Source organism: Lichenostomus cassidix, chromosome 2 (genome assembly GCF_008360975.1).
Source record: "Lichenostomus cassidix isolate B80296 chromosome 2, HeHo_3.0, whole genome shotgun sequence".
Classification (NCBI taxonomy): domain Eukaryota; kingdom Metazoa; phylum Chordata; class Aves; order Passeriformes; family Meliphagidae; genus Lichenostomus; species Lichenostomus cassidix.
This window is the reverse complement of record NC_139482.1, coordinates 64,623,851-64,647,164: the sequence shown is the minus strand read 5'-3', so window position 1 is coordinate 64,647,164 and position 23,314 is coordinate 64,623,851. Positions and strand designations below refer to the sequence as shown.

General features: G+C 40.4%; 1 protein-coding gene across 9 annotated transcripts in view; it reads left to right on the top strand.

The window, feature by feature from the left end:
• The window catches only part of HIVEP1 (HIVEP zinc finger 1), a 129,299-nt gene that overhangs the window by 36,688 nt on the left and 69,297 nt on the right, over nt 1-23,314 (top strand). The window contains exons 1-2 of one of the 9 annotated variants that reach the window (XM_085051905.1): nt 4,502-4,820; nt 5,126-5,294. The exons of 4 other annotated variants lie outside the window; for them this stretch is intronic. In XM_085051905.1, coding sequence (XP_084908031.1) covers nt 5,255-5,294 — 40 coding nt within the window. In that variant the 5' untranslated portion in view covers nt 4,502-4,820; nt 5,126-5,254. Of the gene's footprint in view, nt 1-4,501; nt 4,821-4,861; nt 4,985-5,125; nt 5,295-13,041; nt 13,671-23,314 lie in introns of those variants that run through there. 4 more of the 9 variants (XM_085051906.1, XM_085051900.1, XR_014849945.1 and 1 more) reach the window with 4 other exon arrangements.

Sequence of the window (23,314 nt, the reverse complement as noted above, 5' to 3'; positions counted from 1 at the left end):
TGTTTCTCTGTTAGGTTTCTTTAGTAGTAAAGATACTGCTGTTTAAATATAGTTTAAATTGGTTGAGGTGCCTTGTTTGAATATGATTGAAAATTGCATTATACCTGGTTTAAATCATAGTGTAACAGGACAAAACCATTGGAAAGTCTAGTTAAGATTACTTCAAACCCAGGTACGAATTTTTATTCAATCATATTTAAAGTGCTATCTGTTTCTAATATATTGTGTAATTAAATTTAGGATGAACCTGGATAACATAGTGAACTTCCCTCCCCCTACTCATTATTGGGAATTACCTTGGATAAAAAAATCAGAAAAACATTTAGTTAAATAGTTCTCTTTTCCTCTGTCTGTGGCATTGTCTTTTGTGGCAGCTCAATGTTCTACATCAGGAATACACAGATTTTGTTATCCTTTTTTTTTTTCAATGAAATGGAGTTTGGCATTTCAGGAACAGTTGAGGTGGCTGAGGTTAGGGAGAGAACCACTACACACGCACAAGGTATCCATTATTCCTTTAGGGACTTTGGAAGTTGAGAAGGCTACAGCCCTTATGAGCCCCCTGTCCTCTGCCAGTGAGTTCCAGTTCAAAGCTCTTCTCTGTCATCTCTCCTGCTCACTCACTTCTGGAGGTCACCAGGAGAGCCAACAGGATAATGCACGCTGAGTTCTGCTGAACCTGTTGGTGGTAATTAGCTCCTCCTGTTTATTCTCCCACTCATTTTGTATCCAGATGGTTAGTTGCTGCTCATGTGGCCCACTATTTGAGACCACTGGGTTGGGAGCACAGCTTCCTGCCTAGAATTGGGTCATGGTGGTGTGACAGTAACTGCACTGGTGTGTGTCCCTTCCAAGTATGATTCCAGTCAGTGACGTCGATTGGGGGAATGCTCGTTTGGATACTGGCTGGCTGAAGCTTTCTGCTCCCTCTGACACGTATACAGATGAAGTTGCTAAATTGCAGTGTCTGGGACAAGGTGCTCTTTTGTTTCCAAAAATGATGAGTAAAGCAACAAAGTTCAAGGTTTATTTCATCACTTGGACTTTTACTCCAGTGGTAGAGACTGGGATTTCAGCTTTAGAAAATGGAGATCCTCAGTTTTTGTTTCATTGTTAGTTAATTTTTAATAGATTGTTAAAATAATCCTCCAAGAAGGAAGTACGGGCAGGGAGATACAGGTGCAATGATCACCAGGGCCTAATGACACTGGAAACAGCATCCTTGATTTTGTGCCTGTTTTTGGGGAAGGAGAGAGAAGCTCATGTGGTAATCACAGGCTGCCAGGTCATTGCAGGGAATGTGGTGCCAGCAGGAACACTTTCTTCAAGGTCCTGCTTTTGTGGGAAAACTCACTGGTGGTTACCTTGGGCATCCAATTTTGAGCCTTCACGGAAGAGAGTGGTTCGTGTATGCTTTGTCTTGATGACATTTGGGGCCCGCTATGATCTCACGTAAGGAGACATTTTCTTCTGGGTTTGGATTAGAAATTTGGAGTTCGGATCATTCATATTGACCTTTCTTTTTCTTTGGTTTCAGGCTTCTTTGTGCAGCAGTGAAGGTTGTAGTTGTTTACTTACTAATTTCTTCATCATACTTGTGTTAATTTAGTGCCCATAGGTATTTAAGCAGTGAGAACAGTGAGAAAGACTTTGAACATCTAATTTTTTCCCTTTTTTGTTCTTATAATTAAACAGAAATCCTATAGTATTCACCCAAGGAGTCACTTTGTAAAGTTAATGGGCAATTTCACTATCCATGGACAGCCGAATGTACTTTTTTGAAGTATGATTGTGGCCTTCTAATAATTGTTTCTATGACAATTTTTTATTTGGTTGGGTTCATAATGAAAGAAAAAAACGGTTCTTGAGCATTCAAACAGGCTGCCTAGGGAAGTGGTTGAGTCACCATCCCTGGAGGTATTTAAAAGATGTGTATACATGGCACTTAGGGACATAGTTCAGTGGTGGACTTGTCAGCACCGTGTTAGTGGTTGGACTCAATCATCTTAGAGGTATTTTCTAACCTAAATGATTAAATGGTTCCAAGATCCAACCTACTACTTCTTGAGTTTGCTTTCCTGTTTGAAGAGTTGAGTGAGGACACTTGCAGTATCCAGGTTTCAAACTTCATCTCTTTTGCCCAGCTCCCATGCCAAGTATAGGAGCCTAGTAAGACCTTTAGTTCTTGAAAAGTGGATTGGTTATTTATGGACAGACATTTGAGATTATTCTTAATTTCTTTGTCCTTATTTGTTTATAATAACAAGGTTTTCAGGAAGAAGATATTCCTTTAGTTCAGGATTTAGCAGGGCAAATTACTGCAAGTGAGAAGAAATAAAGTTTCTTGGAGGTGAATGTAGCAGAAGTGTTCTTGCCTGCCTGTAGCATTTGGATGTACCTAATAAGAATGAGGAACACCCTGACCTTAATGTAACCTTCTGCCCTCATACTTTGCCATCTGTCTCAAGATCTGCAATAGAAGATTTGACTGCTTCTCACAAGCTCTTCTACCAAGGTTGTCTCCCAGAAAGAGAAAAAGAAGAGTTATATAACAGTGTTTACCTTCAAAACTGTGTGTTACAGAATTCAACCAAGACCCTGATTTTAGCTCCAGTAGAAGTCTAAAACTGGCACAAACTGTTTTCCAAGGTCCCTTTTCCTGTGTGTATAAAGATAGTAAATGAACCAATAGTTTAGCATGTGGGGCAGAATATTCTTAAATGGCAACAAGGAGAATGGTTCTTGGGAAGAGCTATGACCACCAATTCACTAGTTAGTGAGCTTTCCTCCTCCATCAGTGATACAATTTGTCAGAAATCACCAGTGGAGAGCTTGGAGGAGAGGAAATGCACTGTGATACAGAAACGGAACCCGTTTCAGATGTGATACCTTCCTGTTGAACATTAATGAACTGCAGCGGTTGTATCTAAGGTTTGTGGCTTGTTACATATGTCAACATTGTCAAAAGTTTCTCGGGACATTAAGGGCAGGCAGTGTCATTTGTGCAACAGGCAGACCTCTCTGCCTGTGGATGTAACACTGACCTTACTTGAACTGATAAATAGCTGTCTTATCCGTGACCTTTAATAGCTGAAATGTGTACACCATCTACAGCCTTTTTCAGGTTTGCTTCAAAAGAGATCAGTGGATAAAGCATATGTACGTATGTATGCAGTGCTCTGTGTGATCCTTTCTGGCTTGTAACAGCACATCAAGGGAATTCCAGAACTTAGGAGTAGCAATCACTTTTCCATGTGCTCGCTCTTCCTCATGAAAGGTTTTCATTCACAGGGATGCATGGTGTTGTGCAGCCAGTTGATCTTAAAGAAAAAAAAAATAGAACATGACAGAATGTAATGTTGGGCTTTATCCTCTTAATGTGAAATAAGACTCACTTTCTGTTTGCATTCTCTGGTTTAATTTGAAAGAAGACAGAGACAATATTAATTTATAATGAGGGCAATTCATTTTGTGGTTCACAGTGGCTCAGATTTAGAAGAAAAAAACCCCACCTTAATCAGCACAGTACTTAAGGGCTCCCTGTAAGAAGGTTGTGCTTAACCTTCAGCAAATGCTCATGGGCTGCCCTGAATAGTAATGGGTTTAAGCACATGCTTAAGTGTTTTCCTGAAGGAAGACCTAAGCATCTTCTCAAGTGTTAGATTCCGGCTTCATTTACCTTATTCATAAATCCCAGCATCAGAGGCAAACTTTTCTTTCATCTCTTGGCAGATATCTGGGTGTATAGATTTTTCCACCTCCATTTGCCCTGCTTTCTGTGGCTCTCTTGCTGCAATCTGATCAGCCCAAGCTGACCTTCAGGGGTGCTCCACATGGTTCGGGAGCCTGCCCGCATGGCTCCGATTGCACGATCAAAGTCCATACCTTGCCTTTCATCTGCCGGCTCTCTGCCCTTCCCAGGGTTATTAATTTGAAGAACTCAAAGGCGCAACCCCTTTCTGCTGCGCCTGTTCCCGGGGAGGTAGCACTGGGAGTTGGCGCGTTGTCCAACGCCTTGGCTGTGGTCAGTTTTCCGTGGTGGGAGATGGGATTGGAGCGGGTTAACTCCGCACCAGCTGGTTCTTGCTTGGCTGTCGGAAATGCTAGGGAAAAAAACACAGGAGAGGGAAAAAAAAAACCCAAATCAACCCTAGAAAAATTGTGGGGGGAGGGGAAAAAAGGGGAAAAAATAAGGGGGAGAGGAACAAGAAGAAAGAGGGGAAAACAAAATAAAGAAGGCGGAAGATGGAAAGATAAAAAGGAAATAAGAGTGTAAAGGGATAAAAAGGGGGGGGGGAAAGGTAAACAAGAAAAAGGAAAAAAGAAAACGAAAAAAGGGGGAAGTAAAACAAAAAAATGGAAAAAAAAGAAAAGAGGAAGAGGGACAAGAAGGAAAGAAAGGAGGAAAAGGGAGAAAGAAATACAGCACAGCGAAAAGGGGGGGGGGGGAAGGAGAGAGAAAAAAAAAAGGAGGAAAAAATAATAGGGCAAAAAGGAGTAAAAAAGGGGGGTAAGGGCCAGGAAAAGCAAGGGGTGCAGCCCCCAGCCGCGCCCCATCGCGCCGAGCCGCAGCCGCAGCAGGACGGCGGGCGGGCTGCCCTGAGGCGCTGCCCGGGGCAGGGAGGGGGCAGCCCGGCCTTGCCGCGGGCCCGGCGCGCTGCTCTTGCGTAAGCGGAGCCCCGCCGCCCTCCCGGTGCTGCCGTTGCCATGGCGAGATAGCGGGGGAGGATTCCTGCCATCCGTAAGCCGGGGGAGAGGCTGAGATTACGTCTTAACCCGGCACTCCGCGGCGCCTAACGTGATGTGGCAGGGTCGCCCAGGTGTCCCGGGGGGGGTGACCCGGCGGGCAGCCCCGGGCTGGTGCAGGCATCGTTTTAAATAAAATAAAGCTGGGAGGGAGCGGGGGGGTGGCTCTCGGGGTAAGAGGATTAGATGCGTTCGCATGGGGGCCAGGATGAGAAAAATACTGCAAGGCTCGAGGGAGGTGGGTTTGAGGAATTGGCCTCGATGGAAACGGGAGGCATCCTTCTTTATGAACATTCCTAGTGCCTGCTGAGAACTGCCTGGCAGGTGCTGGAAGGAGATTATTATAACCTTCATCTGAATATTTTATTATCACATTTAGTTGTCAGCGTTTTAATCGTAAGCTGTGCACATAAACACACCCTGAGAATCTCTAAGCAGCGAGTCCAAGTAGCAGTCCTATGCTGATAGCAAGCCTAGATCAAATCATTGACAGATGTCTTTTACATGAATGGAAGGAATGACGGGAGAAGGCATCAGTGTCTGCTTGGGTAAGTTTCCTTTCCATTATCTTTAACCGTTATGAGTGTTTTACACCGTCTCTTCCTCAGTGTCAGAATGGGAGCAGTCAACTCTGGTGGGGTCTTCTTGTGCTTTTGATCTTCTCGCTACTCTCTGCCTGCTGGAATTCCTAGAAGCAGGTGAGAATTTAATGAACCCTGTCACTCTGGTCTCAGTTGCTGCGAGGATGTCATTAGAGCAGGCAAAAACTTTATAAATTCTGATGTTCGATTTTAACTTTGGAAAAGATGATGTCTGGTCTAGAACAGTATGAAAAATACTGGTCTGCAAATTACTGTGTTGTAAACATGTTTCTTAAGAGAGCAAACTCTACCTGTGTTAATAATATTCATTGCCAGAAAACAGATGTGTGTGGGGAAAAAAGTCTTAAATGAATTTAACATTCTTAAACAGTTTTACAGCAGTGGGGTAAGAAATGTAAGAGAGAACGCTACTGGGAAATGAGCTTGCGTTACACCCACAGAGCATTTACTGTACATTAGTTATAACCCTGTTGTTTTTGTTGCCTGCAATTAATTGAGTAATTTCTTCCATGACTGAAACTGCAGGTTAAGCATGTTTGCTTTGAAAGCCAGTCTTCTGAATCAAGACGGCTTTTGCACTTACCATATATTAACAAGCTCTCGCAAAGTACATTTTGTGCGCTACGGTTATGAATTCCTGAAAGGTATCGGTGGGGGTTAATTCACTGTTACATAAACAGCCAATAACAGCTTCCGATTGTTCTGGAATTGCTCTAAAATAGTTATTAGCTTCAAGGCTATTATGGGAGAAAAGGCATTTCACTTCTGCAAATATTATTTCTATGAAAAACCAGAAATGGACTACAAGAACTCTAAAGCACTGAATTGAGGACACTGCTGCATAAATAGGCAAAGCTGTAGTGTAGCTTTACCACTGGGTTTTACAACTCTGTCAAGGCCTTTACCTCCCAGTTGTACTTGGAACCCAACAAAATGTCAACCAAACCAGTTTTCCAGAAGCTGAGCATTTATTGTATGAAGACATTTGAGAAGAGCATCATTGCTTTAGTTAGCTTTAGTGCATGCACGCTGATATTCTGAAAAAGTAGTCAGAACTAGTTTCATAAAAAGACAAACCTTAGAGCTGTACTGAACTGTGGGAGCACAGGGGCAGCATGGGGAGCCAGAAGCTGGGATTTGTTACAGCAGGGTTATGCAGCAGTTCAGCTCACTCCAGGCACTGCAGGAAGGAGCTGAGAATCAGCTTCTGAGCTAGCTAGCCAGGAAGCAGGGATGCCTGCAGGGTGGAAGATATGCCTGCAGCCATTTCTGGTGCCTTCTGGTTTTGAAACTTCCCATGGGGAATTTGCTAGATACTGTTGTTGTTGGAGTGTTTATTTAGCAAAGTAGGCCTGATACCTGTTGAAGCAGCCTACAAAATTGGTTCTGTACTCTCTTGGCATGAGAAATTGTTTGCTCAGAGAAGTGGAAGTGTTTGGATATGAGAACTTTGCTTGCATTTAGACATCCTCAGTTGCCCCCAAACTAGTTTATACCTCTTCTTTTCAGGAACTGGAAATACTGCTTCTGCTGCATTTCTAGAAGTAAAAGAGTACAGCAGGGGATTTTATGCGTAATTCAGCTGGATTTTTGCATATGACTGTTCATACTGACAGCTACTTTCCAAGAAATAAAGTAACTTTGTGTTTTGGTTGTTTTAGCTATAGGATTTGACTCCTGTTTATTTTAAATGCAGTATTCTTCTGCATCACCAGCAGTTATTTATTTAGGTGTCTGAGGGAAACACATGACTTGGCATTAGCCTTTCTTTTCCTCCCATCTCCCTTGACCCCAAAGTAGTTCAGCCTGAAACTTGGTGAGTTAATCACAGTTACCTTGGCAAAATAATAAATAAATTAAGATGGATGAAGCCTGACCTTAAAGTTATTTCGGATAGGCTGGGCACTTGCAGCTGAGAGCATTAATTGGTGCTGTTTTTGCAGCTACCTGTGATACTGTAGGGTTTCAGAATATAATTCCTCCTTGAAGGAAGTGAGACATGCCATATTGTCTATTTCACTTCTGGAGCCTTTCTGAAATTCCCTGGATTTATGACTTGTGTTAATTAATTTTGTGTAGGTATGTCTTCCAGATATTTTCACTTCCCTGACATGGAACTAGTCTATCTCTGTATCTTTATTTTGGTATATGTATGCTTATCACAGGGTATTACATGTTTGTGCCTTGTTTAAAAATGGCAGACCTTTACTACAGTCAATATAATTTTAATTGAATTAATAACATTTTAAATTAAGAAGAATTTTTGCTTATTTGTCTGTTATGTACCATGATTTGATTACAAACCCCAGCAGTGCTGATGGCCCTGGAGATGATGGATGACAGGACACAGCACATACTGGAGGATGTTGGAGCTGTTAATGTTGCTTCATTCAGTCCTTGTTGTGAAAAGATGTTTAGGAGGTGCCTGTAGCTCAACCGTGGAATTTATTTAGAGGGAGATTCCAGAAGAACACCAAGCATAAATTTTCCCATATTTGCAAGTTTTTTTGTGGTATTAAATGTGACAGTGCACATTTTTGTAGTGTATTTTACCAAAGGTGGTCTTAAATGTTTGCAAGTTTTCTTTAATCCAGAAAGTGGGTAGTACAGGGAGATTGAGAAGCTGGGATAAGGCTTTTGAATCTTAATGAAGATCATTCTGCTAGCCCAGCCAGAGGGAAAATGTCAGGTGGGAGACAGAGCTGTCTTTAAAGAACTACATGGGTTTCTTTTGGTGTGGTCTAAGTGTGCATTTGAGACACTGTACAGGTTTACCATACTGTTTCAGTCTTGTTTGGGTTTTGTATGTTATGAAGTATATTGTTATAAACCACTTCATACTGAGCACAGTAAGATTTCATTCTGGTTGAACATCTGTGCTTTATTGTATGTCTTTATCATCATTTCATGATAAATATCAGGGGTTTATTACTTAATAATAAGTTTTATCTTTAAAGATCATTTTCTAAAAGATTGCAATGGGTTGTTACCTCACCTAGGAGTTATGAGTGTGATTGTTGGGAGCACCTGAGAGTTGAGTTAGATGAATGCTGTTTTAATTGGCAGAAGACTACCAGTTTCTGTGGGAAAAGGAATTAGTTAAAACCCATCACCAAGGTCTTTTGAAAATTCAGAAGTATATTATGAAGATTGTTGATTTTGAAATTAATTATTACAGGTTGGAAGAAAAGGCTACTTTCTAAGTACCTTATTTTGCATTGTTGGTACAATAGTTGGCTTACACTGTGTTTAGGAGATGCATACAGAAGCTGTGTTTTTGCAGAAGCAGTAGCTTCGTGTGGGCCCGCTCTGAGACAGAATCTAATATGGTCTGATTTTCATGAAGCCTCATGCTGAAAACCAGGCTGGTTTAAGAGAACTGTGGTTGGGCACTTTGGCTCATTAGCTGTTTTTGAAGTCTCTGGTCTCACAGTTAGTATTACCTGTCAGCATGTGTAAGGGGAGGAGGAGTTTGTGTCCACCCTTGCATGTAGTAATAATACGTGATGAGACACTGGCATAGGTTGTCTGGAGAAGCTGTGGATGTTTCATCCCTGGAAGTGTTCAAGGCCAGGTTGGATGAGGCTTTGAGTAACCTGGTCTAGAGGAAGGTGTCCCTGACCATGGCAGGGGGGGTTGGAACTAGATTTTAGGGTTTTTAGGGTTCCTTCCAACTCAAAACATTCCATGATTCTATAAAATAGCAACAAAAAGCTGCCTTTAAATTTTTGTGTGTCATTGGAAAGCACACCAGCAAATGAGAAGATATGTTCAGGAGGGCAGGTAAGGGGTTAATTCTAGAGTAAGTTTTATGTAAGTAGTTGGCAATAAAGTATCTAAATGTCTCTGTAAGACTTGATGTGTAGCCACTATGTTTCTTAGGAATATAATTATCTTTCCCATAAATTCTTGGAGCGTGGAAGTGTTGTTTTATGGACTGGAACTATAAAGTACACAGGAAGGTTGTGTTGGGCGTTGGTACCAAACTCACATATCCCATGACAAGTTCCTAAACCCAGAGACCAGACTTCCCCTCACTAAGAAAGTCCCTGTGGTGTTCAACCCTCACCTCTCCATCATCATCCCACACATTCTGTTCTGCCTTCCCATCAGTGAGCCATGTGGTCAAAAACAAGAATCCCCTTCACTTTTCCTGCTTGCTTTAAAAGAGGGAATTTTAAGCTTCTGGTAGGTGACTTGTTGGTTGCTTTTTTTACTGCTCTGTGTCTGGACATTTTCCAAGGCAGTCAGTCCCCACTTTCATCTACGCCCTGGGATTTCACAGGTGCGACGGAGAAGTGAACCTTTGTGTGAGATTTGGCTGGTTTGCAGAGTGTTTTGCCACAGGGGAATGGAAGTAATAACAAGGGAGTTCCCACAGATAGGTGGATGTTGTGGGGTTGTGCCAGGAAGTTTTGGTTTCCTAATAAAATTGAAAGACGAAATTCTGGTTCTCTTAAAATCCTTAGGAGCTTTATAGTCAGCCTAAATTTTGGTGAAGAGTCAAATGCTCACCTGAGACTGGAGTATGGGACTGGGGACGGCATTTCAGCTTTGTCTAATTTATTCCCTGTGAAATACTCACCTGTGTGTGCCTGTGTACTGCTGTAAGGGACAGTTGGATATGTAACAAAGAAAAAGCCCAGCATTTTGAAATCCATAATTGTAGCTTTACAACAGTTATGATGTTGTTAGTTCAAATACCAAAACATATCCCTACTGAAATTGCTTAAAACAGGTGCTTTTTCAGAAGGAGTCCCTGAACATAGTAAATTTGTTCACTGATTGGAATAAGCAATAGATATTAAATCCACTCATAAGTGTGTGCCAAGCCATTCTTTGTGGTTATGTCAGATGACCTTCAGAGCAGATTTGTACTATACTCAAACATCTACAATTAAAACTCATTGAAATTAGATTCAAGGGACTTTGTAGACATTATTTTTAGAAGTGTGACTTTGTTTTCCTTTATAACTTGTATTTAATGGGAAAAAATCAACAAAAACTAAAATGTTAGAAAACTCAAAATTTATAATATTTCTATAGTTTTTCTGAAATTAAATGTGCATTAAATCAGAGTTTCATTTTTACAAATTTTGAAGACTTTGTATTGAATTTGAGTTTTCAAAGTCTGCATGGCTTCTAGTTTAAATTAACACAGAACTTGAAAGAAAGCTTTGGACAATTATTTTTTTATGTTTTTTTGTTGGATTTTTTTAGGGAAGATTAAACTGGTCATTCCAGAAAATATTTTATAATGTAAAACTTGCTGAGGCTCATCCTTTCCATGAACACCTTAGATTTTGGTACTGAGTTTTGTGTCAGAAATAGATTTTTGGGCAGATTCCCTCTGGCTGCATCTTTTTGTTATCTCCATGGGAGCTTACAGTTTTAGGGGAAGATAGGTGTCAGCCACCATATATCAGAGCCAAACAATATGTCCTTTAGTAATATCACAATGGGAGAAATGGCCTGTAGATCATTAAATAAAATTGAATTGAAGATTTCAGAATGCTAGACTGTCTTAGTAAGAGTCTCAGTGTTGACTCTGGCGTTAGGAAGCTTCTGTGTACCTCAGCAGTGAATTTCCCATCCATGATGTGTTTCAATTTATTTTGCTCTGATTTTATGGATATACATTGTTTTGGGAATAAATGTGAGGATAATGTACCATATAATGCATTTTAGTCTCCAGTTGACATTTATTGTCAACCTGTTTTGTTAAAACCTAGTTTTTATAGGAGGAATTTTACAGGAGAGCATATAGATGGATATGCTTGATCTGCTTCTTGTTACGCAGGATTTGCAGTATAATACTTAAAGCCCCTTTGATAATACAGCACAGAGATTCTTACTGGCCTGTACAAGGTATTCCCAAAATGTGTTTCCTAGTGTGGTTTAGTGCAGCCTTCAGGTTTTCCTTGGCATTATGCCTTGAGGAAGCTTTACTGTTGCACTGTTTTCAAATTTTACTTCTTAAATATAAATTAGATGTGATATAAAGCAAAAATTTGTAAATTAATATGGCCAGCCATCTGAAATCTGAGCTAGAAATTAAATACTGCAAATAAAATTTTGGTTTGCTCTGAGTCTTGTTGAACTGTATGAGACATGAGGTAGCATTTCCTGCTGTGTATCTTCAGCAATCAGCAGCGTAACAGCAGACTGATTGGTTATTTACTTTTTATTTTCTCTCCCATAGATCTTATGTCGACACCATTCAAGCAGAGTGTAGCATGGTTATTTTTACTGTATCTTTATTGGTTGCATAGATTAAAACATGAACAGTTTTATGGAGCTTGCATTTTTACATCATGACAGCTTTATATTTGTCCTTGTCCCTATTAAACATTTAATTTCTCTCAGACAGCTTAACCTTTTTCTTCTACTTCAGATAATGACAAGGACAAATATTTGTCAACATCCTTTCAACTGGATGCATTCACGGTTCCGTCAGTATCTCGGGGCCTGGAAAAGTGTTTCTGACCCTTCCTGTAGCCAAGATGGTGGCCAGATGTGGGAATGCCCCTCTCTGCTTCCATCTCTGCAGTCTTGGTGGTGATGTGCAGCTGCCTGGACATCACCACCAGCCCTGAGGGCCACCTAGGGAGCTTACCTTACTAACCCACACTCCCAAAGCCCTGGGTGGCTGGGGGAGCATGGCTCAGAGCAGCCTGCAGGTTGGGTATGTTTTGCATCTTCCTTTCACCTAAGGTATTGTTCCAGACCTCTCAGCTGTAATCAGGTGTAACACAGCAACGAAGCAAGTGAATTCTACAGTACCTCCAAACCCAGTGTAGTTGTAGAGTTCCACCATTTTTCTTTGTATAAAATTATTAAAAATAGTGTTTGGGGGAAAGAATGAATGTCACCTGAATGGACACAGTGACTTCATCAGGATGTTTAGGGCCTTGAGCAGAGACATGGGTTTTGGGAATCTGTAATGCTTGTGAAATAGAATCAGTATTTTTTCAGAGTATAGATAAGATAAACTTCTTGGGAGAAAGAGACTAAGTATTTTTTCCCTTTTATATGTGTCTGGCACACTGCTCAGTAAATATGGTCCTAATCCTCCAGTAGCAGACTGTGAACATGAGTGATTTCGCCTTGTCTCCTTCAGACCTGTGTGATTAAAAAGCTACATCAGAATTGGAGAGATCTGGATTCCTTCGTGCTTTCAGCTATTCAGGTTGTCAGTAAAAAAGGCCTATTTCTACCACCATGTGATCAGAGGTATCTGTGACACTCTGCCTGGCACAGACCTACTGATGATGGATGTGCCTGGTACATACACAGAATGTTCCTGCTGTGTCTTTTCCTGAATGTGTGCGCAAAGGGAAGCTTTCCACGGTTTTTCAGTGGCCTTTAGCTGAAGACTTGCTCAGGAGGGAGAAGGTATTTTAAGGAAGCTGTGGCAGGTACAAATCCTGCTAATAAGCTCTTGTAGTCTATGCAGTGCTGCCTGACAGATTTGTATTTGATTTTACTGATGGCCTTTCAAATGCAGAGTTATATGTTCTACATGTTACTGCACCTGAGCAATTGCAGGTATCTCCCCACACAAGACCTCATTGCCTTTTCATGGGCAAATACTCCCTTATTTGTTCATATCCTGCTCTTTCTCTTGCAAAATTAGTTGAAGTGTTTAATTTAAGAACACAGTTAAGTATTTTGTGCAGTGAGGTGGCAGAAGGGGTGTTTGTTCCTGGGGGTGGGGCTTGCTGGCGTAGGTGTCTTGTGTGGCTTTGGAAGGAATGTTCAGCAGATACTTGGTGACCTTCTGTGGGTGGAAAAAAGGTGCACAGGTGAAAATGGAGGAGGTTCTTGTGAATGTCGAGGTCTCTTGCAAGTCTGGAGCTCAGCCTACGTTCCAGTACATAGGAGAGAGTGCTGCTGCCAAGAAATTAATGTCTCCTTTATTGGGATGCTGAGGGTCTCAGTGAAATACATTCAGAGTGCTTCTGTGGCTTTGCTTACAGACCTAGGTTTGAAGAAACAAAAATGTTCCAGCTGGAAAGGAACTGATTTTTCTTTAAAAAAAAAAGCCTTGGAGTGCCTTGGGTGTGTTGGGTAATTGTGTACTCAAGAAACGCACTTACATAAGTGAAGACACTCCTGTAACCCTCGCCTGCCAGGAAGGCAGGCGCTGCAGAAAATCCACTCATCGCAGAGGAACTCCAGTAGGTGCAAAAGGGGAGGAGAACCTTTGTTCTTTGTGCTGTATTTATTCACAAAGAGAAGTTGTCTTTGGCATGTCTGCTTGGCACCAGAGGATTCCCATTTTCTATCCTGCGGAGCTGCTTTTTCTTGTCGGTGTTGCGGGTAGGTTTCCTTTCCTAACGCGGAAGGGGAGAGGTGGGTATTTTCCATAGTTCATCATGAGGCTTCACCCCTCCTGGCTGAAAGAGCCCAGCAAAGCACCTTCTGAAGGCAGGGTAGGAGTTAGAAGCAAAGTCCTCGGCAGCAGCTCTGGTGGATTCCATTCCAGTGCTGTTTGATGAGAGAAGGGAAGGATATGGGAGGATGTAGAGGTGGTGTGCAGCAGGGCACAGTGTGCAGGATATCGGTCTGGGCTCCCTACCTCGGTAAGGAAAACCCACACAGATGGGGAGGGACTTCACACAAGGGCATTAGTGATAGGAGAAGGGGTAATGGCTTTAAACCAAAAGTGGGCAGATTCAGATTAGATATAAGGAAGAAATTTTTTACTGTGAGGATGGTGAAACACCGTAACAGGTTGCACAGAGATGTTAGATGCCCCATCCCTGGAAGCAGTCAAGGTCAGGTTAGATGGGGCTCTGAGCAAGCTGATCTCATTAAGATGTCCCTGTTCATTGCAGGGAATTGGACTAGATGACCTTTGAAGGTCCCTTCAAGCCCAAACTATTCTGTGATTCTGGCACATGCTCAGTAAATATGGTCCTAATCCTTCACTAGCAGACTGTGACATGAACACCAGGGACTGATTTCCAGATCTACCTCTTATGCTTAACAGTGTGCATTTTGGGGAGTTCTAAAACAAGGACACTTTCTGGGCAAAATTAGACTATACTGTATTTACCAAGTAAGCACATTTTCCATTAATGTAGTTTATAAAATGTACAAACAGGCTTTAGTGTTTGCTTACATTTCTTAGGGTACAAATGTCAAATTTAAATGCATGTGAAACTTTATTTCATATGTTTATTTCAAACATAATTTGATTTTACTGTGAAAACATTTCAGAAGTTGAGATGCGTGACAGAACAGAAAAGATATTTAATACTTAGCTTAATTTAGAAAAATGACCTTTCAGAGAAAAAAACTGTGCTTGTCAAAAACATACTGATGAATTAATTTCTTGTGATGCCAGTGTGATAGTTGACTTTTGAGAGCAACCTTATAGATAATGAGTTTTATTTTTATCTTAGATCTGTCTGATTGTAGTGCCTCTTGCAAATCAAGTCACTTTACTGACTTCTGTAGTTATAAATGCATAGTGAAATTTGGAAGCATACAAGAGCCACCAGAAAAAAAACCAGAACCCCACAACAAAAAACCAACCCCAACTAAAATTAAACTAAATCAGAACAATGCAAATCTGACTGACCAGTGTGGATGGATACCTGGGATTTTAAATGATATTGCAGTTGTAAGATCAGTACCTCCTTTCACCACCACCCCCACTCCCCATCCCTAAACCACCCTTGCAGTACTATCTAGAAATACCACAACTGCAATCAATTTTTAAATGTCCCTGATAGAAATGTGGTAGCAATGCTGTCTTGTGTTAGAAAATACTTTGTTTCCACAGACTACATCAAGGACTTTTTATTTGTAAAAATCTGCAAGGAATTTGAAAGCAACTTTAGTGCTTTTTGTAGGTTTCTGACTGCTTAAATTGATTTATGTTTAGAACTTAATCTTGCTCACTTTGACAAAGCTGGCAACTTCACTGGGTTTATTTGTGCAGATAGAGTAAGATTCAGCTTTTGATATAAATACTTTAGCTTTCTGGTCTCTGAGAACTGTTTTCTTACAGTTAATTATGCATTCTTAAGAATGTGTACATTCATACACATATGTAGAGGGAGAGATGGCAGCTTAGTTTGCAAAATATTGAACTTCATTTTGCCTATCAATGTTTTTAATTTTAGTCAGAACAATCTCCAAAATGTAAGACATATCAAGAGTTAGAAGTCATGTCACATACATCATCACATGTAGCATCATATACTGTATATGTGTAGCTGTTACTGGAACATCAGTATGTTTCAAAATACTGCTTTAAAAGATTTTGCTGGGTTAGTTCGAAGTGGTCCCTTGAGGTTAATTTGAAGAGGAGCATGTATCAAAACAGGAGGTTTGTGTTCTTGTGGGCCATGGGCGGCTGTCAGGTTGAGGGGAGAGAGTGGGAGATGACTCAGCACAGATGGGTTTGGAAATGGGTTTGTGAAAGCTAAAATACTGCAAGACACAAATTCCTTTCCATGCTTGAAGTATATTAATTCAGATGGTTTTAAATAAAGTGGTGCCAACTTGAAACAGCTTAAAAGTTTCAAAGTCTTCATTGTTTAAAAGAAATACTGAAGGGTCTGTGGTCAGGTGTGCTTCTGACTACAACTCAAGTGTTTGTTTCAGCAAACAAGAGAACTTGAATTCCGCAGTCTGAAAGTTTGCAATCTGGGTGAGATGCAACTGTAAAGCTAAAATGCATGATGGGTTAGCTTAATCATTAAATTATAGCAGTATTTTAATTTCCTTGTATGGAAGCGTCTTCTCAGTTATTTGGGTTCAGTATTACGTTCACTGAAAATACATTTAGCTGCAAGCTGCTGTTGAAAGTAGAAACACCCCTCTTGCTGTTTGATCACTGTGGTTGTGATGGAGTCGGTGAGCAGCATGTCACTGTCATTTTGGTGGTTACACTGATGTCACTCCAAGCTAGGCTTGGCCGAGCATTTTTGGTAATGTTGCAAGTATACTCCAGCTTTGCAGCAGCAAACTTACTGTAATACTGTGGTGATCTCCTTTTGGGTGGTAGTTTCTTAGAATAGCTTTAGTTATTGTTGGAACAGTGGCAAGTTTAAAGGGTATTGCATGCATGTAATGGTATTTCATCTCAACCAAAACAAAGGATGTCAGTTTCTAAAGCAACCAGAATTATTTTTAACTCTTTCCTCAGTTCTTTAAAACAAACTCAGAGTGATTCATCAGGATCCTGTCTCAAAGTGGCTCCTGCAAAGTGTTTCTGAGGGAAAATAACAAGGGGTTCAGTGGGCAATTTTGCAAGAACCAGCTTTGGACCATGACATTTTGTATATTTTTTTTAATCTTTAAGTAGTGCAATTAGGGTGGTGTTCTGAAAATCACATTTGATCTTCATCAGGAATGTTATCGGTTTGCCCTTACCCCAGGGTGTGTTCTTCTTAGTAAAGAAAGTGCTGAGATTCCCCAGTGCACTGCTTCAGTATTCCAAGACAGAAGCCCAAGAGCTCATCTCTCATTGTGCTTAAAAGTGTTTCTCAAACAGAATTGATCAATTCATTCGTTTGCAGTGGGAAAGCTAAATCTCAAACACATACATTTTAAATATCTGCCTGAAAGAAGGGAGGAAATGGGAGCTGAGATAAATTGGTAACACAAAATTGGTGAGAAGTTCAACTCCTAAGACCTGCAACTTGAAACAAGAAGTAAGAGGTACAAAGCTTCAGTTTGGTCTTCTATTCCACTAATGCTTAGTTCAGCCTTCCTTATATAATTTATTGTTTAATATACCCTTATTTCAAATATTCCTCACCTCTCTGTAAATTAAACTGCTGTAAACTTTTAGACTCTTCTCATTGGGAATAGACTGCAGGCTCCAAAGTATCTGTATTGCTCTTTGAACTTTTTCTATTTCTGAAATAGTTGTATTATTATTGTCTGTATTTTTCCTGAAGCAGCCTAATATTTTATCTGCAAAGACTGACCCTTCCTATAGAGAATTAAAAAAAAAAAAAGCCAGCAAAGTGCTCAGGAATGAACCTTATGTGCTATGTGGTTATTTTCAGAGAGTCCTCAGCACCTGCAGGTCAGTTCCTCAGCGCCACAGACCAAAAGGTCATAAATTGAATGTCATGAGTAGTTTTTACAGATACAGGGATTTGACCCATTTCTTTCTTCGTGTATTTCAGTGCTTTGATCATGGCTTTTTACCTTAGCATTCTTGTTGTAACACAGCATTCCAGGTACAAACACTTTTCCATAGTCCGCAATTTAGGCTGCTAATGTGCTGGTTGGATTGCATTGCTCCAGCTGTCCTGTGAGGAGGTGACTCTCAAGGTGCCATATGATAGCCTGTAGTTCAACTGGGAACTGAGCCAGGAAATTAAACTATTTGCATGCTCTGAACTATATCCTGGTAATAATTTTAAAACTCTCTCTGTTTTTCCATATTTAAATCCTAATTTTTCAAGGGCTATTTAATGAGTGCCACTGGGTTTGTCCCTGCTTTTGTGCTAAATTTGGAGTGATAATTTCCAAATCTTTTGTTTACTGTAGCACATGAGGTAATGAAATTGCAGCCACCAAAATCTTAAAGATCATCTACTAGGAGTGTGAAAATTTTATCCACTTGATAATTGGTAATTAAGATCGTATTCTGTTACTGAATCCTGGCTTGAGTTGTTAAATGAATATTGGTTGAGTATTCACTTTGAATAAAACATCATTTCTGGAAGTTCTTAAAACTGTCACAGTTTAATATGGTTGGAAGTAAATACTAAATTGGTTACATGAAAACGGAAGTATTTAAACACCTAAACCATAAACTTGAAATGAATGGAAAGGGTGTGGGATGTATTGTTGACTTTGGATGTGGTTGGTTGATTTATTATTTTGGTTTTTTCTTTGAAAATATTCTATGCTTAAAATTTATTCTGCAGTGTGAAACCAAAAGCCAAATACCTGACAGTCTCTTAAGAAATTGGTTAGTCTTGTCTCAGTTTAGCCCGAGATTATTTAGTTTGTATTTATGAATTGTAGCTACAGAAAATAAAAAGCTGTACAGAAAGACTGCCAAAGATATGAAAACACCAGGTCATCTGCTGTAAGGGTATTTATTTTAATTAAATTTAGTCAGTGATAAAATATTGTCTAGTGATTTGTTAAAACAGAAAAGAAATGGGAAATCATGTGTTTAGTATTCTCCTGGTTGCTGTGATTTCTCCTAAGTAGATTCCTCAAAATATGAACTGATCTATCATTTTCTCACAAAAAAGGAAGTGAAATGAGCAAATCATTTTAGTGCATAATTTCTACAGTGTAGCCACTTTTTATTTGCCTTGTACTTTATAATTTTCTTCTTTTTTTTCTCTGTACTGTCTTTTATGCTGTCTTTGTTCTCCTGTCTCCTTTCCTCCTCCCTCATTTGTTTCCACATGGAGCAAACTATTTGCCTCAACTTTTGAGAACCATGAAGAAAGAAAGGAAAATGGTCTCTGAGCTCTGTGCGCACCCTGAGGTCTCCCTCAAGTCAGAGCCATCAGAAGCCTTTGACCTACTGCAGTTCACATGGGCAATAACAGATCTGTGCATTTGGTGGATGCCCACCACTCACAGCCCTAAGTATCAGCACCAGGTAAACCTGGTGGCAGTAGATGGGAGGAATGTGGTCTTGCTGATGTGATTCTTGCAAGAGGAGGGATTGGCAAGAGAGAAAACCTGAGGGAGGCTGAGGAGCACTGAACCCAGCCTTTCTCCTGTTTCTCTTGCACTAGAAAATCCAGTCATTCCAGCAGTTTTGTGTGATGGTTTGTAACAATGAACAGAGTGAATTTGGAGAAGATGTAAGTGGAGAAGAGTATGCCCTAGGGAAGCAACATTTGTTCCTTGTCAGGCCATAAGTATGATTTCTTGGCTTGGTTGAAACGTTCAATGGATAAGCTTTAGTGAGAAGTTGGCCAAGCCTTTTCCCTCAACACAACTCCAGGTGCCCAGGCCAGGGAGACTCGGTGGTTTACTAGTCACTGTAAACCTCCTCAGAAAAAAGAAATCAAAGAGCGAGAGAGGTCATCCAGTTGGCTGTGGTTTCTATCCTCCTTCACTTCTTCATGCATGCAAAGTTCCCAATGTTATTTTTCTTCCTATTAACCATGCACAGTTTTTATCTCAGCCTTTCTCTGCTGGGAAACGTGGAAACTTAGAGCAGGAATTTATTTTAGTTGAGCTGTTAAAAAAAAAAAAAGAGAAAAATACTTCTGTAAATAGGTACAACATTTAAAACAGAAATAAACAGATTAGGCTATATATGGGGGAAAGGGAGAAAATGGCCTTTAAGATCTGCATAGTTTGGCAAATTTGGGGCTGTTTCTTAAGTCATTAATTTTAGTGCTACCAAGAAAATGTCCGAACAAACTTACTAAAAACAAACCCAAAAAGCAGTTTCAGGACGTTCTGCTGGGTTTTCATTTTCATTGTTTTAGTCAAGTATCACATTCTGATAATCTCTTCTCCCACCCACCGTATTTTCCAGAAGTCATTGTTCCTACAAAACAAACAAAAAATATTTTACAGCAAATTAGTTAATAAAGCTGGATGTAAGTCTTTTTACTCTGTTGTGCCATGGGGTTAATTTATGTAAAATCTTTATGTTAAAGGCCAAAAAAAAAAATGTCTTTGAGGACTTGAAATCCTTGGATGCTCACTTTGGCACATGGTTGTTGAAGTGAGCTCCCTCCAGGTTGAATTGTTCACTTCCAAATGCAGGATTGGGATGGTGTATGCAGCAGCTTGCTGTGGCTTTCTCCCCCATGTTCCTCACCACCCCCTCGTCTTCAATCAGACAGTACAAAATTGAGCGTGAATTCTAAATGAAACAGGGAAAAAACACTCGGGTGATGTTCACATTGCAGAGTGCCATAATTTTGTAGGTGTTTAAGAAGTAGCTCATTAATTATCTTCCTAAGCTTGCAAGTATAGAAAGAAAATTTCACCGCTGAACCCAGAAAAAGAAGGGAAGAGGGCTGCATTTTGGATTGGTTTAAATTTTAGATTTTACTTGTTGGGTTTGTTTTAAAGAATTCATAGTAGTTTGCTGTTCCACAGCAATAGGAACTGTACTTCTTGTGGGATGAGGTGAATGGGAATCAATCTATACAATTTTTTCTTCATCTTTCAAAACACTTCATAGCATATTAATAATACACTTAACTATCTGCTATAACTAAACAAACTATATTTGTTTTCTAGTCTTTATTTGCTGAACAAAACCTTCACGGCTTTTTGTAATAACTAGGGTTTTTTGCATAAAAGTCAATGAGCTAAATTTGCAGTATCAGTATTCCAGGATTTTTTTTTCAAGAGCTGATTTGTTATCCAAGGGTATATTGGACATAATCAAAAAAGTAGATACAGTAAGATACTTCAGCCTCCTTTCTTTTATTTCTTGGGAGAAAATGTATTATCTTTCTTGGAGGGAGAGAGTAACAGCATTTCAGGGTTTTTTCTTCAGATTTGATATTGATTACCATCTAGGGCAAATATTTTTAAAATTCCCAGCCCTCCTCAAAGAGAGAAAGAAAAAAATTTTTGGTTGGGACTCTACTTTGGAGAGTTTATTAAAGATTTCACTGTTCTATTCCCCTTCTGTAAAAATTCAGTTCTTTGTGTCTGCTCCCTGTTACCGGATTTGCATGATCTGAGTAATTTTGACTTTTTGCAGTGGTCAGGGACAAGGGCAGTGCTGTCCCTACAGATGAGCCAGGGTGGGCAGGGTGCCCTCGGGTGGGACCAGGAGCAGGGAGGCTGCAGCCGCAGTGGGCCTGGGGCCAGCCTTCCCTCTTGGCTCCTGGGACCAGCTGGAGCAGGCACAGAGGAGGAGACAGATGAGAGCTGGCTGTGCTGGAGACAGGTTTTAACAAGTGCTTTGGGACCAGCACAACTCTGCTCCAAGCAGAAATCTCCTTGGAGAAGAGAAGCAGAGGGAAGCTTGAAAATGGCTTGTGTGGTTTGTTAGGGTAACCAGGTAGTTGCTTAAAGCCAAACACAGCCTCAGCAGGCTGCTGTGTGGTTGTGACCAGAAATTTTCCCTTCATAATAATGTGAACTGTCCATTCGGTACCGAACATCGCCCTGGCATGCCTGATTTCCTCACAGAATGCCTGCTGATTGGCCCCCTCCTTCCCCAAGTCATTCACTAGGGAGTGTCTGGGAAAATCTGGACGATGTAGGGTAATCATTGAACAACTAACTTGCTCTGCTTAGGGTCTGCCTGAACTTGGGTGTAGGGCATGATCAATTTCTGCAAAGATGGTTTATTCTCACTCTCACTGTCTTTGGCATGAATGGCACATCCCAAGTGCTCACTGGGATACTCTAGACCTAGTTTTTGACTCAAGTCTTGAAGGAGCATAGGAGCAGGTAGAGGAGAACAGTAAAATAAATCACTGAAGTGAGGTATTGGCTTAACATGTGTATTTATCACCACCAATTTATAATTTGCCCCGAGAAAAGGACATGAACTCCCTAGGGCTGCTTGGTCTGTAAGCCTCTTAAAGTGGCTAGGCCTCTGTTCATGGCTGCAGCGCACTATTAATAAGAAAAAGATCATATCTTTGGGCCTTTGATAAAGTTTTGTGTTTCAGGTACGCCTAGTTCTACATCAGCTTGTATTGACTGGTTTTTCAAAGGTGTTTTTCATTTTATCAATCCAGTTTCTTCAGGTTTTTTTGTTTTTGCTTTAAAGCTGCAGCTAGTAACATTTCTTTTGGCATATAAAAAGTCAGGGCAAAACCAGAAAATTACTGTAGAAAAATAAGCTTACAAAGTCCATAGAGCAAGGTTTAATATAACAAGTGAATTGTGGATTTTTAGGGTTTTGGATTTTTAACACTAAGGCTCGCTGATGCCATTATGATGGTTCATATGTTGGAATGTATCCCTACACTTGTAACATTAAGACTTATTAAGTTCTTGGAAAAGCAAGTAAGCAAAAAATGAGGTACCTTAGTTAAGTTAATGAAAAGCTTTGACTCTGCATTTAAATGTTTAGTCATGCTAGAGACTGATTTTGAATTTGAAGGTGTGATTTTGCAGCCATGTTGCAAGGGGATTTTCCGTATAGCATAAAAAGGCAGCTGCCCTTCAGTGTGGAAGAAGCCCCAAGCTGTGTGTTAGAGTTGGTCCAGTTATAGCAGTATGACATGAAGATGCTCTAGCACAGGCAGGAGCTGGTGAGGAAGGAGTGGGCAGGGTGGCTGGAGGTGGTGACCCAGAGGCACTTTGGGCTGTACATGGTGAAGGGACAATGGTGTTTGGGCAGGCTGTATTTTAAAGAAAGATTGGAAATCAGGACAAGGTTTTAAAGAAGACACAGTATCAAGTGAACTCCCCCAACATACCCCAGCAGAAAAATCCCTTGTGTGTAAATTTATTGAGAGGCTGATATTTACACATTTTGCAGTCAATACCTGCTCCTGAGCAGACAAACATTGCCTGCAGTTTTGCAGTTAATAGAAATGTGCCACTGTCAATTCCCATTTGCTTGAGTGATCCAGGAAAAGAGCAGGAATAGTGAAGTAGCACTGTTGCTGATTTGATGGGAGTTATCAAGGGAGGTGAAGATGAAGATGCATATGAAAATGCAAAGGATTTCAAAATGACATTAGGTTGCTGTGCAACCATATTGCAAAAATGACTAATGAAATTCAGTGCAGATAAATGTGATGTCCACAGGAAAATTATTCAAACTTTTCATTTAAATTGAGTTGCTTGTTAACACTTGGGCATGAGATCTGGGGGTCGTGTAATTGTGTGGCAAAGTTAACTGTATACTCACTAGCTGTCAAAGAGCAAATAAAGCATTAGGAATATTTATGGCAGTAATACAGAAAAACATATCTGTCATGGTAGCATCTGTGGTGTGCCTTCATCTCTAACAGTGGGATCGATTCTGATGTCTTCCTCCTAATTGTCTTTCTGTTTTTCATTTCCATCTCCAAAGAGAA